The sequence below is a fragment of the Xiphophorus couchianus genome, chromosome 22 (assembly GCF_001444195.1).
Source record: "Xiphophorus couchianus chromosome 22, X_couchianus-1.0, whole genome shotgun sequence".
In the NCBI taxonomy this organism is placed as follows: domain Eukaryota; kingdom Metazoa; phylum Chordata; class Actinopteri; order Cyprinodontiformes; family Poeciliidae; genus Xiphophorus; species Xiphophorus couchianus.
Window position 1 is genome coordinate 7,117,008 of NC_040249.1, and position 17,451 is coordinate 7,134,458.

Here is a 17,451-nt window from a genome sequence, read left to right on the forward strand (position 1 = left end):
TCCATTAACATAAAAGGAGAATCCAAAATTCTACTTTTTAGAAAATGACAATGTTATGCAAGACCAATGAAAAACTTCTTTAGCACAGAAATTGTGGTCTGCTGAAATGTAATACCATGTAAAAGCACACACATTTTGGTTTGTCGTTAGCTCTAAGCCACAATGATAAAAAAAAAAAATAAATGTAAAAGTCTAAAATGCTTTTCTGCACAAAATGTGTCAATATATTAAGAGTTTGCTCTTTTACTTGAATAAAGTGCCTTTCCAAAGGGATTTTAATGAAGTGATCTGCAGCAGTATTTGCCTAGAGATTAAAAAACCCAGCACACAAAATGTACCATATTGATATCTGCTTGTCATATTTTTTTTTCTTCTAGAATATTGACAGCAGCAGCTTCAGAGCCCATACAGACGTCTCTGCATTCATTTTTTGAAGCAGCAGCAGCAGATTTGGAGATGACTGTGGGGAAAATATCGGAGACCTTGCCTCACAGCAGAGGTCAGCTGTCTAAAGGAGTTGTCAACACCCTTAACTACACAACGTCCATCTTAATGCCAACACTTACCTCCCTCTTCCATCATCTTGCCAATGAAAACTACGGAGTGGATGTTCTGGGTAAGAATTAGTCTTGATGATAAAGTGTTTCTTTTTTTTGTATATATAAATTTAGTAAATAAAATGTTTAGTCAAAAACACTCACTGCCAAATCTAGTTTAAACACACATTAGTAGTCCTTACGTAGTAACCCTGTTCTGTTTCTCAGCTAAATAAAATCTGTAGTCTACAGTATGTGTCTTTTTACACATTACACACAGTTTTCCGTTGTGTTCACAGAGCATTGGGAACATATTTTCTCATCTCTATAACACTAAACACTCACAAATCGTTCATCACCTGAATCATGACACTACACTAGTTTACTGTTCCTGAGAAGAAGCTTCTCATTTCTAAGCATCATGTTGTCTTCCCAGTCGGTGGTATCCAGGTGTCATGTTACAAGATTTTAAACAGCCTCTACTCTCTGGGGACCAGTAAAAGCTTCTACATGGAGGGGTAATATTTATTTTTGTTTATATATTCTGTGTTATTCCCTGAATATTATGTTCCACATAAAGTGCCTTGCAAATACATTTGCATACCTTGAACATTTTGCACCCACAAACTCTAATGTATTGCTTGAGGGATTTAATATGATTGTGAAACACAAAGCTTTCGCATCTTTTGAAGTTTACGTGTTTTAAAATTATTTTAGAAATAAAATAGAAAAGTATGGCATGCATTTGTTTTCTGCCCACTGTGCTCTAAAAATAATCCTGTGTGCAACAAGCTGCCTACCAAGGTGGCAAATTTTGAAAAGGCCATTCAAAAATGCTCTTCATTCAGTCAGCTATTGTGCAAGGAACTGCAACAATTGCAGTGTACAAATTGAAGTTTATATGTGTATTGTGACTAAGTAAAATTTAAAAAAAGGGGCCATAAAAAGCTTTTGTAGTTTGTGGAAATATAATTAATATTTCCCTTATGTTGCCTTTGCTGTGTAGGCAGCGGTCAGCAGCAGGCGCATGTGTAGCAGCTCTGACCGGAGCTTTTCCTGTATGCTTCCTGGAGCCAACTCTAGACCACAACAATCCACATTCTATCTACAATGTCATGAGTCCCACTGAGATTAAAGGTAAACTGTGATCATTTTTCTTCAGAGCTCTTTGTTTAACTTTCAGCTCCATTAAGAACCCCATTCCTCCCATCAGATCAGGGACTGCCGGACCGGATGGAGGACACGTGTTGCCCTCTTCCTTCACTGGGAGAGGCGCTGGAGAAAGTGGAGGAGCTGGCTGGTGCTGGTTCTGTAGCTCATCAGATGCAGTACATCCATGTGGCAGAGGTCACTTTGCCCATGTTGTGCAGCTATATTTCACACTGGTGTCGCTGGGGCCCTGAGGGCCACCCAGAGGGCCCAGTCCTCAGCTCTGTTGTTCCTCAGAATGCGAGCGACGTGATTGGCCACATCCTTCGTATCATCCACAACCATGTGGGCGCTAGCCAGGGTGACTGGATGAAACAGCTTGCAGGTATATTGACACTGTGTGATAACTGTGACCAAATCACCAGCTCTTGCTGTTGACATCTGTCTCGTGTTTTAGTTTTTTCGCAGCCGATCATATGCAAAGCCGACAGCGAGCTGCTGAGAAGTCACTTTCTCCCCCTGATGGAGAAGCTGAGGAAGCGGGCAGAGTGTGTCCAGTTAGAAGAGGAAGTGATAAAAGCGGAAGAGTGCTGTAGTTCTGAAGCAGAGCTGCAGATACAGGAGAAGTACAGAGTTCTGGTCCAGGATCTCTATTCCTTTTATCCTCTTCTCATCCAGTTTGTGGATTTTAATCGGTAAGGGATAAACTACAGAAGTTCATGTGTAGAAACTTTTTGGGATCAAATCTTATCTTGCAAACCTGATGTATTTACACATTTGTTTAAAAAAAATACAGTTTAACGATAAAAAAATAATTTATGTGGTGTTATGGTGTCATGTGTTTGGCAAAAAACTTTTCTAAATGTAGTTTTCATTGGGTTATATACTTTTTATTTTGAGCCTTTTATTTTGAGTAAAAGGCTGAATTTTTACTTGAATAGCCATTGATTTATTGCTTATGTTGAATATATAAAGAGACATAAAGCCTTAAGCCACAGTACAAATCGTTATTTCAGGCCATGTTCAGCTTTACAGAAATAACTTCTGTGATGTTAATACGTTTTGGTCGGTCTCGTTCCAGAGCCAGATGGCTGAAAGAGACGATCCCCGAGGCTGAGCAGCTGTTCAGCATGGTGGCAGAGGTCTTTGTATTCTGGGCCAAATCTCATGTAGGAAAGACACACAGCATCTTCTTTTTTTTTTTGTTTTTTAAGGATTCTGCCATGTCAGAAATATGCGTGTAAATCCTGTACCTCATAAATAGTGTTCATTCGTCTTCATCTATGTTTTTTTCTGCAACAGCATTTCAAATGGGAAGAGCAGAGCTACGTGGTCCAGAATCGAATCAACAATTTGGCTTTTTTGCTCTCCGGTGACAACATGCTGGAGGTCAGCTATGTTTACGATAAGACTGTTTGGTTACGCTTGCGCTTTTAAGCAATACCAGAATTTGTCCACCTGTCTTATACCAGTTGAGTGTCTTTAGTGCAATATTGAAACATATGTGTTCTCTTTGCATGATGTTAAGTTTGACCATAAAAACAAAGGCATGAAGAGGAAGGGGGATCGTTACTCTGCACACACTTCTCTCATAGTGGCTACCATAAAGAAGTTGGTTCCTGTGGGACTCGGAGTTTGTTTTCCATGCGACCAGAACCTTATCATGTTGGTGAAGAACTGCTATTCTCAGGTAAATTATAAATACGGACAGTTTCAGCAAGTTCTCATGTTAGAAATGTTTTTTGTTCAGACGTAATTCTTTAGCATGTGCTTAAGCATGAGATGTTTAACATTTTTCTTTACAGAATAACCTTGAAGATGAGATTCGGGAGCATATTTTGAGATACCTCAAGCATTTTTTTGGTCAGGTAATGACTATTTCTGTAACTATTTGTGTATACTAAATGTCGTGCATTACCTAACAGTTTGCTTTTTTGACCATAACTCTCTTAAAAACAGATTTCAATCTCAAGGGACTATATAGTTATTCCAAATAAGGAATGAAATAAATCAGCAAAAATCAGTTAAACATTTACCTTGGCAAAGTTATAAATAGCTGAAATTCCAATGTCAATTTTTCCTGTAGATCCAATTTCTATTTCCAGTTTCAGAATAATTAACACATTTGTATGTATGACAATATAACTCTGTATGCCCTTTAGCACAATGTGCAATGTTTAGACAGCATTAGTAAAGCAGTATGCTACAAAATTTTGAACTTAATTTTTCTAACAAGTTTGTGTCATATGAAAACCTCTCTCATAATTTTTAATATCCAAAGTCATCATTTTAATCATCTCTACCAGTGAATCATTGTGTGGCAGAGACATGAACATGATGAGCTCACTAGTCTGTTCAATATACGAAGACATTGTTTCCGCATCTATGAGTCAGTAATAAACATGTTTATTCATAAACCAGCGATGAAAAATATGCCTTCTAATTTTGGTTTTCCAAACTCTTTTGAGCGGAAACGTAGTGAATATTTTTTTGTATTTTTCTTGGTTTATATAGTTTGTTGGTTGAGTGAACACATCTGTTCTGCCGGGAATATTGAGAATTTCACATTTTCACTCCATAAATCAGGCTGTTGTTTTGAATCGTGTTTTGTCTTTTGTTTTAGTTCACCAAACATCTCATTTGTTTGTTTTTTTTTGTGGTTGTTTCTTAGAAAAAAGTGCATGCTAATTCAATATTAAATTTGAATAAATCCATAAACAGAAGCTTTCTATTTGGAACAAAAGACTTAAATGAATCAATCTTGTTTTGCTTCACAGGCATCAAACAGAGTCAGCCATGGGATTCTGTCTGCTGATCTCCCAGCACAGCTTGAGGCCCCAGCTGACACACAAAGGACTGTGGACAGGGTTCTAGAAATAGCTCGGGTACTTTATTACCTGGATCAGGTGAGCTTTTAGATTCAACAAAAAAAAAATGATTAAGAACTCTGAGCAGAGCTTTCTTCCTTTGCCTCCTTGCCCTCTGTAAATACAGTAACATTGAGTGCATCCACTCTTCTCAATCATTAAACTCTGCACAGACAATTGTGTTTGTTCAGTGAAGTGGAGTAAGGTGAGATGAAGGTAGGTGAAAATGTTGTTGAGCTGTTTACCTCATCATACGACTCAGACAAGATGATTATATTTTAGAGGCATTTGTTGCAGTCTTTTGCCTTTTTAAGTGCATTCTCTCACTAAAAGTAAAAAATGGTTTAAATAGCTTTTTTTTTGTAGCTTTGTTGTTGTTTAAAACAGCCAAAAAATGCCTAATAAATATTCTGACTTCAATGACAGACCACTAAATATTCTTATAAACCCAGATTATTACACTTGACAAAGCACATGGATAATTACCAGATTTTACTTTGTGTAATCTTTAAAATATTGCATGCTTTTCTCAGCTTGAAATAGTTTTTTAAACTCCACAAATTTTAAAGTTAACAGAGTTCTTTTAAAGCTACTAATTCACAGCAAAATTAGTCTGACTTGAACAGGGTTTCGCTGAGTTGAAACAAAAAAAAAAGCTACCATGTTGTTTTTTTCCACTAGGTCTGTCTTCCTCCGCTTTTTATTTGCTCATGTGTTAAAGGCTTGAAATTCTGTAAGTTTACACTTTTTAATTGGCTGGATTTCTGTAAGTTGCCAACATGTGGATTCCAGTATTTTTTTTTTCTTCTTACCATCTTACGTTGTTGCTTTAAGTTTGTGCAACTTTAGCTGTTCTAACAGTCAAGTCTTCATTTACTTGTGAAAGACATCGTTGTCCTATTAAACATTTACACTTTTGCCAGAAAAGAAGGAGTTTTCAAATGATTTTCTTTAGAAGAAATGCTATGCAAACCAGCTTGACCCTCTAAAATCTAGTTGCAACCCATATCAGTAATTGATTAACTGTAGTAAGCAACATATTTTGGCAAAATTAAGTGCTGAGGTACAGTACATGTACAGTAGATTGCAAAAAGCAACACATCAACAAAATAAAAAGTTCAAGAGCAAAGTAATTAAGATACATTTACTTACAAAGCCATTCTCAAGGTTTTGAGATTCTGGTGAACCACAGTTAACGCCATTATCCAAAAAATGAACAACCGACCTAACAGAATTACCCAGCAACCATCAGGTTATAAATGAACACTGTGAGCATCATTATTCTATGTCACTATGATTCAACAATAGTAAAAAAGCAAAAAAAAAACCCAACATTGCAGCCTTATGAGAATGTCATGGCCTGGACCACTGCTGACCAAAGAAAACAGAAAGACCCCTCTATTATTTGTTAAAATTAATTTTGATAATACCCAAAAATGGAACAAAGTGTATTTGAAAAGAGTGGATCCTGTGGGATGTGGCACAAAAGCCAACACTATTTCAGAAAAAGAGTATAATACTGAAAATAGCAGAACAATACAAGACAATAAAACTGTCAAATATGGCAGGAGTAGTGTTGTGTTTGTGGCTGTGAATATTTCTCTCTGGCAGAAAATTCTGCACTCTTGGCTTCCAATCCTGCAATGGGAAAAAAAATTTAAACAATTCTATAAATAAAGGTTGTGCTAAATTTCCTTCATAGTGATTTAAAACACCTTATTTTCAGTTCTAACAAATGCCTGATGTCTGATGTTGCTGCCAAGTGAGGCACAACCAGTTTTCACTTTTGAGAAGAATTTCACATAAAGACACAACCAACCCTGCATAAAAATGGCATTTTGTGTTTGACTTCTTCTGATAACAAAAATGTGTTTAATAATTTTAAATGGTACAAAGTGTTGACAGTGGGACAATAAAGGAAAGGCATAAAAAGTCTGTAAGGGAGCCAGGAGGGGGCATTTATTTTATTTTACAAATCACATTTATTTGTAATTAAGATGCCTCTTTTTGTTGTTTTGTTTTCTTTTTCTAGGTAGAGCACCCACAGAGAAGCAAAAAACCTGCTTGGAACAAAATTTTATCCAAACAAAGGAAACGTGCGGTGGTGGCTTGCCTGAGGATGACTCCCCTCTACAATTTGCCACTGTAAGACCCAGGCCAAATAAGTTGTTTGATAAAGATTTATAATTGTTTCCTAAAACATGTGCACAGGTTTATTATCTTTTATGAACAAATAAAGACAAGATAATAAACAAGTGCAGATAAAAACAAAAACTCGGCAACCAATGCTTTTTTTTTTCTCTTCCTACCAACTGTTTTTCACTCTGTTTTTTTTCTTCAGGCATCGAGCTGTCAACCTTTTCCTGCAAGGTTACAACAGATCTTGGATATCAACAGAGGGAAACGACTTGGTAGAAATGCTTGTGGAGGATTTAGCCGTGAGTTCAAGAGAAGCTGTGCAAACTTTTTAAAAATTGTATTAATTAAACAATTGTGTTTTTAAACAAGATGAGCACCAGGAATATCTTCAGCTGGATTTTTCTGGTCCATGCTACTGGTCTGAGCAACCTTAGAAAAGACATTTGCTGATGCTGATCCCCAACCTGATATTTCATTCAGAACACTGGCTTATGCAGTAAAATATCACACTACAATATACTAGCTGAGATATTTCTCCCTGCACCCAGAGTGCATTTTCAGTTTATTCACTCAATATAACAAGAGAGAGAGAGATGAGATTGCAAGCTGTAAGCTCATCTGGCTTTGAATGTTGCTTTGGCAGTAATGACTAACTGCTCTTTCTTACCAGATTCAGCCAGCAGTTTTAAAAAAAACCTTTCTTAATTTGAAGGAAGTTTTTGGCAAATAGAAACAATTTTGTATGATAATCCTAGGTGACATAAAATATGATAAGTTTAGTCTCATTTAACTTCATCCAGTTAGGAATGATTTTGACTTTTGTACAGATACTGTAAATGTCTTGTTTCATCTACATGTTGGATTTGATACATACGACCAAAGTATGTCTTGTTTCATCTCCTGTCTTGTTCCTGCTGAAATGTTTTCATTTATAGCCCTGTTTCCGGATTATTCTAGCAGTTTTCCTCTCTGCATTGATTTTAATTGATAATTCAGCTGTTACTATTGCTCTCCTGCTTCATTAACTTGGCACTTTGCTTTGGATCGTGTGAGCCATGTGATTTAAGCGCAGGCAGCAGGTTTGAAATAAGCTGACATCCTACATTTATAATTTGCCTTTATAACTACAAACGAACAATACTATTCATTATTGTGCATATCTGAAAAGGAAGAAACCTGGTGTGTTTATTTTCTAGTTCGCTGCAATGAGCAGTGTGATATAGTGTGATATAATTTAAGAGCACACCCTAATTACTTTGCCCTCCCTCCTTGGACTGTAGAAGGGGCGAGTGACAAAACCGTGGGAAGGTGAGAAAAGGGAAGTAAAGGAGGTGGAAGAAGGCGCCAAGGCAATTGATCCTCTCCTTCAGCTCATTATGCTCTTCAGTCGAAGTGCGCTGACGGAAAGCAGGTGTGTCTGTTCGTTATAAAATATCAGATGCAGTACGAACTGCCTAGTGCTAATGCTTCCATAGCTCTGCACACATGTTTTCTTAAAGTCTTGTAATATTTGTGACTTTTGAAAATAATGTTTCTGATTCTGACATGTAATATGACTTTACATTCAAAATTCCTACATTTTGCCTCACTCTGACATAAACAGGTTTTTTCCCCCTGTTTTTTCAGCAAACTTGATAATGACAACCTCTACAAAAATTATGCTGCTATTCTGTCTAAGGTAACAGCCAAACATGTTTTTTTTATTATCAAAGTGTTTGATGCATGTGAATGAATTATGTCACTTAACTCTTAAAATTTTGCAAAAGTCTTATTATTAAAAACATGTAATTTAAATTCTCAACATACAACAGCATGACATTAAACATAACAGAAATAAAATAAAGATGTGCATGCATTTCTCTAAAGGCTAGTCTCTTTCCTGTAATTGGTGTGCTAGATGGCCTAATAAGGAGACAAACCATATTGTATTGTTGCTTTAATTCATTCAGACTGTAGGGTTCTCTAAGCACAGGCACAGATGCATCCAACTGTTGCATCATATTTGTAATGGGCTTTAAGTTGTACTTTGATGTCTTTGTACATGTCCCATGAAGTATGTAGCAAAAGCACCTGTCAGAGAAGAGGTGCAACGCATTGGTAAATAATTTATTGTTGACGTATTGTCTTTTCGATCTGGTTTTACATCATCGTCCACTTTGTCGGTTTGGTTTTTCCCAGAGCTGCCGCAGAGAGAGCCAAGATGATGCTGAGCAGGAAGTAGAAAGCTTTGAAGTGAGTAAACTGGCTCTTACTTTTAAAACAAATATTTGCAATACTTTGATGTATCAAAGCTTGAAAGTATGACATTTTATATGCATTTTTTCCCCTTAATAATAATGTGAATATTACAGGAGAAGGAGATGGAAAAGCAAAAGCTGTTGTACCAACAGGCCAGGCTGCATTGTCGTGGAGCCCCTGAAATGGTCCTGCAAGCTATTAGCGCTAGTCATGGTAGGGCATTATGAGCAACAAAATAAAGTCAACTGTAAATATTTAGCTTATTGAATTGTTCAAATACTTCCACTTTGAGATCAGTTGATTAGATGGTAGAAAAGATGTGAAACTACTGATGAATATTCTGTTTTTGGGTCGCTGTAGGGACCATGGGATTCATGATTGGTCCTACTCTGAAACTAGGTATTGCTCTTCTTAATGGAGGGAATGCAACAGTTCAGCAGGTAAATGAAATGCTTTTTTTCTCTTTTTTTTTTTTTTTACTCATCAGTCTTGAGATTCACTCAGAATATAATTGCTTACTACCTGTTGGATGATTATATATTTTTAAAGCCTTCCCTTTCACATCCAGAGTTCATAATAAAAGCTTTATTTAATGCACCTGTCGTTCACACGCTGACTGCAACTTTATACCATGGCTTGAGACAAATCTCATTTTTATGAGAGAGGATGATCTGTCACAGGATCTCAATACATCACTACTTAACCACTGATGAGCCTAATATTACTCTAATTACTTCTGCTTAATTAGACCCCGTCTTTGTTGGTTATGCTTTAACAGAAAATGCTGGATTATCTAAGAGAGAAGCGCAATGTTGGCTTTTTTCAGAGCATGGCTGGACTCATGCGGTCATGTAGGTGAGTAACAGAAGAGAGAAGTGTTTAAAATCAGAAAATGGTGATATATCAACAGTTTGATATAATGGTTAAAGTTGACAGGCTTTACCTAACACCCTTTTTGTGTGTGTGATTTTCTGCTACCCAGTGTTCTGGATTTGAATGCATTTGAGAGGCAGAACAAAGCAGAGGGATTAGGCATGGCCACGGATGAGAGCTCAGGTACTGTATTTAAATGGGAATACAAAAAAAAAAAATCCATTACTGTTAATCCATGTCATGGTGGAGGGGTCAGCTGAAATATCTGTTATAGTGTCCAATTTTTAAAGTATTTTTCACCTTTCAGTGTCAACATCTATTTTTCGAAAAGGCCACCCTGACATGATTTTCTGATTTACTATTTTTTACTCTTCCAACTGTTCAGCGTTTTAGATTTTGCTGCTATCTTTTCATTCAAAGGAGAGAAGGTGATGCCTGACAAGGACCTGACTTGTGACCTATTTCGTTTCCTGCAGCTGCTCTGCGAAGGACACAATTCTGGTTACTTCTTTTTAATCATTATCCAATAAAACATTGGCAAATTCTTATGTATGCTTGTGAATAATGCAAACCGAGGACCATAAAGCAGAGATAAAGGAAAAGAAAAATTAAAAAATTATTTTTCCCCACACTAATTATTATGCTAATTTTTGTATGCCTTAGATTTCCAGAACTATTTAAGAACGCAAACTGGGAACAACACCACAGTCAACATTGTTATATCAACGGTTGACTATTTACTAAGGGTACAGGTGAGTCCACTGTCATGACTTCTGTCATGTAATGTTGATTAATTAGATCAAATCACTTCAGGAATATATAGAAATCGATACACAATATTGTCAGAAAAGTGTGTCAGTTCACATCATCAAATGCAGGTGTTGCAATTATGTATTGGTAATCAGTTTGCCTCTTTACTGATCAACTGCAGTATGAATCTGTTATGGTCATAAATCAAAAGTACCTATTAACAAACTATGTGTCGTTTAACCCCTCTTTAATTACAGCTGATTCTTATCTTATAAAAAACATATTTTTACAGGAATCGATCAGTGATTTCTACTGGTACTACTCAGGGAAAGACGTTATTGATCCTCTGGGTCAACACAACTTCTCCAAGGCCATTGAAGTTGCCAAACAGGTCTTCAACACACTCACTGAGTATATACAGGTTGGTCCTCTCAGCCTGCTTTTGATTGTGAATGTATTAAATTAATTTGAAGAAAACAATTACTTCAGCTTTGTGGCAAGACAACTGCACAACATGTTCCACAATGTAGCTGATGAATTATTTAGAGATAGCATTTATTTATTTCTCAGTTATGTTTGAACAAGTGTGTGTGTGTGTGTGTGTGAAAGAAACATCTGGAAATTCTTAATGCCAGATGGACTCTGTGATGTGAGGAATTAGTTATTAAGGGGTGCCTAATGTTTTTCACTATCTATGGTCTTTGCCTCATGTAAATCTTGAGTTGATATAGTTGTGATTTATTAAATCAGCTTGGGATGAGCTATAAATAAGAATGTAAATGGAAGTAAAATGAAAAAAAATTAATTTGAGAGATGTTATTTTTAGTTTTGCAACTTTATGCTGTTATTTCTGCCTTCTGCAGTATTTGTACTGCCTGTACATTTTTGTGTTCATCCAGGGTCCGTGTATTGGGAATCAGCAGAGCCTGGCTCACAGTCGTCTGTGGGATGCTGTCGTGGGATTCCTCCATGTCTTTGCTCACATGCAGATGAAGCTATCTCAGGTATGGCAGTGTTACAGTTTCATTTCAGTAGTTATTGTATATTGAGAAAAACATACAAGATTGAATACTCAGTAAATATTGAATATTCAGTAAAACTAAAATATAATTTTCAATTTAGCCTGACTCAGCTATATGTTGGGACACTCCTACCAACTTCTAGAAGATATTATGCAAGCTTCTTGTAAACATAATTTGTTTTTGTGCAGGATTCAAGGCAGATAAAACTCCTAAAAGAACTCATGGACTTACTGAAGGACATGGTTGTGTTCCTCCTTTCCATGTTGGAAGGTAAATAATTGGCAAGACTTTGCAGTTATTTGCAACCAATGAATAATTACACAGAATTCATGTAAAAAGTGATTCTTTGAATAACTGAGTTTTGTTTTTTGTCATACCAATATAGGAGCCTTTGTATAATGAGGCTTTTATATTTTTTTATGAATGGGAAGAACTTATTCATTACAAAAAATACTTTTGTATTTATTAAACTTGCTTTTTAACATTTTGTCACACTGTAACCCCAAACTTAACATTATTTCATTTTGCGTGATAGACCAACACAAAGCATTTGCATTTTGGGTCTCTAACAACATTGTACATCTACCCATGAATATGTTTGACTGGTTTGTATTGCACAATATCTCAAGCTCAGTCAAGTTGGATGTAGAGAGAACTATAATTGAACTATTGCCAGAGTTTTTCAATTCTGTTTTTTTCCCAATTTTACTCTGCCTTTAACTCTATCTTCCCTTTAACTCTGACCAGATTTCTTGTTCCTGTTGAAGAAAAGAATTCCCACGGCATGAAGCTGCCACAACTTTTAATGTCATAGTGCGGATGCTGCATCAAGGATGATGTGTAGTGTTTTACTCCATAGGTCACATTTTGTATGCAACTGAAAAAGTTCAATTTTGATCTTGTTCATCCACATACTTTGTGTGTCATCTATGTGGCTTGTGGCAAACATAAATCCTTCTGGCTTTCTTGTTACCTCTCTTCCATAAGGGCCAGATTTGTGGAATGCATGACTAATAGCTATTATATTGATATATCCTCCCACTTGAGATAGGGATCTCCTCAGCTGCTTCAGAGTTACCATTGGATACTTAGTTACTCATCTGATTAACAGTCTGTTTGCCTGGTCTGTCCTATTAGGTGGACAGTCAAGTGTGGATAAGCTTGCAGGAGTGCCTTTCTCTTTTCTTTTTCGTTCAACAATGTTCTCTATCAGCCCTCTGAGGTCTTCATAGAACAACTATTTATTGTGAATATATTTGGGAGCATCAGAGTAAAGGCAGATGACCACATGTCGCAGTTTAAAAATAAGCTATTTGTATTTGTCCTTGCAGTTCACAGTTATACTACAGTTGTACTACCTTATGTTGATGTAGCACAGGGGTGCGCAGCCTTTCATATCAAAACAATGAAACAGTTCTGCATGGAAGATGGCTGGAAAACAGACAAACATTTGTAGTAGGTCTTAGACCCTGCTCCCATCATCAGATCATCTACTTGTATTTTTTTGTTGCAGGCAACGTTATCAATGGAACAATTGGGAAGCAGATGGTGGATATGTTGGTGGAGTCATCAGCCAATGTGGAAATGGTCCTCAAGTTTTTCGACATGTTCCTCAAACTAAAAGACCTGACTTCATCTGAGGGCTTCAGAGAGTATGACTCTGACTGTAAGGGCAGCATATGCAGGAAGGACTTCCAGAAAGCCATGGAAAACTGCAAATACTTCTCAGAAGCCGAGATCCACTTCCTTCTCTCTTGCATTGAAGCAAATGACAGTGAAATCTTGGAATACGAAACGTTTGTGGATCGCTTCCATGAGCCGGCGAAAGACATCGGCTTCAGCATCGCTGTTCTCCTCACCAATTTGTCAGAGCACATGCCCAAAGAGTCCAGGCTGAAGACATTCATGGAGCTCGCAGAATGCGTCCTGACTTACTTTCAGCCCAGTCTTGGACGCATTGAGATTCTTGGCAGTGGGAAGCGCTTTGAACGGGTCTACTTTGAGATCAGTGAATACAGTCGCACGCAGTGGGAGAAGCCACAGGTGAAGGAATCCAAGAGACAGTTCATTTTTGATGTGGTCAATAAGGGAGGAGACAAAGAGAAAATGGAGATGTTCGTCAACTTCTGTGAGGACACCATTTTTGAGATGCAACTTGCAGCCCAGATATCCGGATCCAACTCTGGAGAGAAGTGCAACGGGAAAACAGAGTTGGAAAAGAGTGAGCTTGAAGAATATACATCCCCAGATTACAAGAGGTGGACTTTTATTTACTATTGGTGGGTGATGTTGACTTGTGCCCTTTCTGTGAAAAACCTGAGAACACTGATGAAGATGACACCAAAGGATTTCCTCTTAGCAGCAGTTCGATTCATTAGATTCATTTGCGCGCTTCAGATCCACTGCATTTCTGCCGTCATCTGTCGCATCATGTATTTGCTGTACATCACATTTGTCAACAGTGGTCTCATAGAGGCGGCAAAAGGAATGAAACTGTCAGACTTGCTTGGGGGTATTCTTGAGCCAACTCTTGACGAGGTCATGGAGGTGTCGAGCAGTGTGGATAAACTGAGAAAGTACTCTGCTAGTTTCTCTTCCCAGAAAGAATTGAGGGAGCTTGGGCAGATGGCTTCATTGACCTTTCCCAAGGAGGTGGACATATTGTCAGACATATTTGGTCTCAAGCTGAAGAAGGAGGGAGATCAATACAGACTTGTAACGCAAGATCTCTCTGACAGTTTGACTGATCTGTTCAGTTCAACTTCCAGAACAATGAACGACACGGATGTTTCTGAGGAGCACCACACTTTGGTAGGAATTATTTGCTCATTGTCATGCTTATTGAGCTCTCGCAGGATCACTTTGGTTTTCTGAAAATGTTTTTAGCCTAATTACTCTTTCCTCTTTGGGATTTTGGTAATTAGGATAAATGTTTTATTCAGATATAAATTTCCCTGACAGCAGTTTACAGACCACTTGGACAAAGAGAAAACAGAAGATGAGAAAATGGAGAACTTGCAGGAAAAAGAGTGAGTATCCCTCCTCTCTGTCAAAAAATATTGTCTTTCAGAAATAGTAATTACAGAAGCTTATTACACATTTTTATGCTCAAACGTTGAGATATTTTGGGGGGATTTTATGTGAAAGGCTTCTTTACTGAATTTCTTTAAATTACTCAGTGACACAAATTTTCGGAGCAGCTAAGTGATGAAATCATATACAGTAGGTGTTTAACTCTCCCGCAGTCTTAGCATGACACTGAGGAGGAGCGCAACAATTATCATGGTCAGACAGCGAGGAAGTTGGGGGGTCGTCACACCGTCAATTCCCGAAACCACAGACAAAAAAACCTTGTAAAAGTGCACACAGGGTGAGTGTGACCCCGCCAGATGGCACACAGAGTAAAAATCTTGTGGTGTCTAAATGACCTCATCCCTTAAGACAGCAGGAGGGTTAACTGGTCAACTGGTTATTTACTAGAATATATAAAAAAAAACTTAAAATCTATTAATACTTGAAGTCTGTTTTCCTTGTATAAACTACATTTGCACAAGGGAAATATTTACATTTCTCCATACAGACAACAGACAGACTACTTCATCTTTTTAGCATACCAGTTTTCTAAAGTACCTTGAGACGACATTTGTTGTGAATTGGTGCTATATAAATAAAGTGAATAGAATTACAGTTGCAACACCCTTACAAAGTTGCACAGCAGCTACTGTATCTACTGTAGCATTGTTAGGCAACAGATAATCTGCCAACTATTTTCTGAAGTCTGTTTAAAAGGTGAGAAAATAATATCCTTGACTCCTTCATTCAAAGCTTTGTTTCTCTTTTCTGCTCTAACAATGTGACAACCACATTATTTTGAAACATAAGATAACAATTGATAAGAAGGTGAAAAGCTTCATGTTATTCTCTCTAATCATTTTCACAAAGGCAAACACTGTCTCTATATCTTCAAGTAGCACCTATTTCTATTTAAAAAGAACAACTAAAAGAAGTGAAATGACAAAATAACTAAGGAGACTCTCATAGTCTGCTCACACCTAACAAACTATAAATAACAGTTTGGATCTCTTCATGAGGTAGGACGTCCCAATCAACGTCCAATCCTGAATCCAATTAAGAATCCGTTGCGAGACTTTCCAGATGTGGTTCAGAGATACTCTCCCTCTTTTCTGACTGAGCTTAAGCTATTTCTCAAGAAGAATTTGCAAAAAAATGTTGGTCTCTTGATTTGGGACATAACACAAAAAACGTAACATTTTTTATTTATGTAACGGTACTACTTCTGTGAAATCCCAATAATGTGGTAAAGTGCATAGGTTAAATGCGAATAAATACATGCTTCTTTTAGCCTGAAGAATCAATATGCCGTTTTAAAAATTCATCACATTGTACCTGCCTTGAAGTAATAAGTCCTCAAGCAGGTTAGTAATAATGCTTGAAGAGCTTGCAAAATGTGCAGAATTAGGCTAAAAGTGATGGCACATTACCTCATAAAAGAAAAATAAATGCCTGGTGGAAATCCCTTTTTTCTTCCTATCCTAATTCCATAATGAAAAAAAAGAAAACTAATAAAATAATTAGTTTTGGACGTGTCTTTTATGTTTGGAATGTTTTCAGATGGAAGAAAACTGAAAAGGATCGTAGGAATGCAAAAGAAGAGAAAAAACACGGAGCCAAGAAAGGCTCTAATATGTCAAAGGAACCACAGAGACAACATTCTGCTGTCTGGGAGACGATAAGCTCACATAGCAAGAGACTTCTGGTAATGTGCAAGTACAGCAACACATACTTACAAATTTAGCTATCAACATTCAGTACAGTTTCTCAAGAACAGCAAACGTATATTAAGGCAGAATACATCAGTCCTTTTTCCTGTCCTTTTCCTCTAGAACTACTTTGCAAGAAATTTTTATAACATGCGTCTGCTGGCATTGTTTGTTGCTTTTGCAATCAACTTCATCCTTCTGTTCTATAAGGTGAGGGAAACCCTATGGGAGGCTATTTCTTTCTCAGATATTGCATGTCATAGATAATTTTACAGGACATGACATAACTGTGGATGATTTTCATTTATTTTTATAATTTAATTTTCCAGGTAGCATTTTTGCCTGCATCCAAAGAAGAACAGGTGACTACATCGGCATATGGAAAAGAACTGCTCTCTGCTATGACAAACACCAGCAATGGCAGAGTTTATTTTGTGCTTGAAGAAAGCAGTGGTTACATGGAGCTGTGCCTCCATTTCCTTTCCATCGCACACACAATCATCTCATTCTGCTGCATTATTGGTTACTACTGCCTGAAGGTATACCTATTCAATAATGTTCTCCTGCTGCTGCATAATGAACTGTTTTAACTTTTTAAAGGCATCTTCCTTTCGGCATATACAAGTGGACATTTGGTGCATTTTAAAATTGTAGACCGAGTCGAGATTGAAGCGTTCCGTCATGGAGGAAAAATGCCAGATCTTGTGTGAAAAATAAAACCAGCACGACTTTCTTTCTGTTCACAAATAAAAATATAAAATCAGAAGTATTATTTTACTGTTATCTCCTGAAAATTGATTTCATTTGAGAACTGATGACAAAGTTGCTGATGTTTTATCTACATGTTTTACAATGGCAATAAATGCAACACCACAACTATTCTGCAAAATGTATTTGGTTTGCTTTTGCACAAATATGACCTTTAATGATGTCTGTTCCTTTTTAAAAAAAATACTTTTTATGGCGACTCGACAGCTTGGCTCATTTTCTCTATTCTAATTCATCTCAATGGTGCTCTATAGGGTTGGACTTATTAAGCCAAACTCTTGAAAAAAAAACTCTACTCTGTAAAATAGATCTCACAGTTGGATTTAGA

The 17,451-nt window shown here is 37.0% G+C and overlaps 1 protein-coding gene across 1 annotated transcript in view; it reads left to right on the plus strand.

Moving 5' to 3' along the window:
- ryr2b (ryanodine receptor 2b (cardiac)) overlaps nucleotides 1-17,451 on the plus strand; it is a 79,949-nt gene that overhangs the window by 47,066 nt on the left and 15,432 nt on the right. Inside the window, exons 65-93 of the mRNA XM_028006664.1 lie at nucleotides 378-616; nucleotides 973-1,054; nucleotides 1,543-1,673; nucleotides 1,750-2,070; nucleotides 2,143-2,380; nucleotides 2,767-2,854; nucleotides 2,988-3,074; nucleotides 3,214-3,375; nucleotides 3,491-3,553; nucleotides 4,463-4,591; nucleotides 6,585-6,697; nucleotides 6,894-6,990; nucleotides 7,972-8,102; nucleotides 8,318-8,369; nucleotides 8,870-8,923; nucleotides 9,043-9,142; nucleotides 9,290-9,369; nucleotides 9,708-9,784; nucleotides 9,912-9,985; nucleotides 10,223-10,303; nucleotides 10,466-10,554; nucleotides 10,845-10,973; nucleotides 11,452-11,556; nucleotides 11,763-11,844; nucleotides 13,088-14,385; nucleotides 14,536-14,603; nucleotides 16,207-16,351; nucleotides 16,479-16,565; nucleotides 16,685-16,894. Coding sequence (XP_027862465.1) covers nucleotides 378-616; nucleotides 973-1,054; nucleotides 1,543-1,673; nucleotides 1,750-2,070; nucleotides 2,143-2,380; nucleotides 2,767-2,854; nucleotides 2,988-3,074; nucleotides 3,214-3,375; nucleotides 3,491-3,553; nucleotides 4,463-4,591; nucleotides 6,585-6,697; nucleotides 6,894-6,990; nucleotides 7,972-8,102; nucleotides 8,318-8,369; nucleotides 8,870-8,923; nucleotides 9,043-9,142; nucleotides 9,290-9,369; nucleotides 9,708-9,784; nucleotides 9,912-9,985; nucleotides 10,223-10,303; nucleotides 10,466-10,554; nucleotides 10,845-10,973; nucleotides 11,452-11,556; nucleotides 11,763-11,844; nucleotides 13,088-14,385; nucleotides 14,536-14,603; nucleotides 16,207-16,351; nucleotides 16,479-16,565; nucleotides 16,685-16,894 — 4,612 coding nt within the window. The remainder of the gene's footprint in view (nucleotides 1-377; nucleotides 617-972; nucleotides 1,055-1,542; nucleotides 1,674-1,749; nucleotides 2,071-2,142; nucleotides 2,381-2,766; nucleotides 2,855-2,987; nucleotides 3,075-3,213; nucleotides 3,376-3,490; nucleotides 3,554-4,462; nucleotides 4,592-6,584; nucleotides 6,698-6,893; nucleotides 6,991-7,971; nucleotides 8,103-8,317; nucleotides 8,370-8,869; nucleotides 8,924-9,042; nucleotides 9,143-9,289; nucleotides 9,370-9,707; nucleotides 9,785-9,911; nucleotides 9,986-10,222; nucleotides 10,304-10,465; nucleotides 10,555-10,844; nucleotides 10,974-11,451; nucleotides 11,557-11,762; nucleotides 11,845-13,087; nucleotides 14,386-14,535; nucleotides 14,604-16,206; nucleotides 16,352-16,478; nucleotides 16,566-16,684; nucleotides 16,895-17,451) is intronic.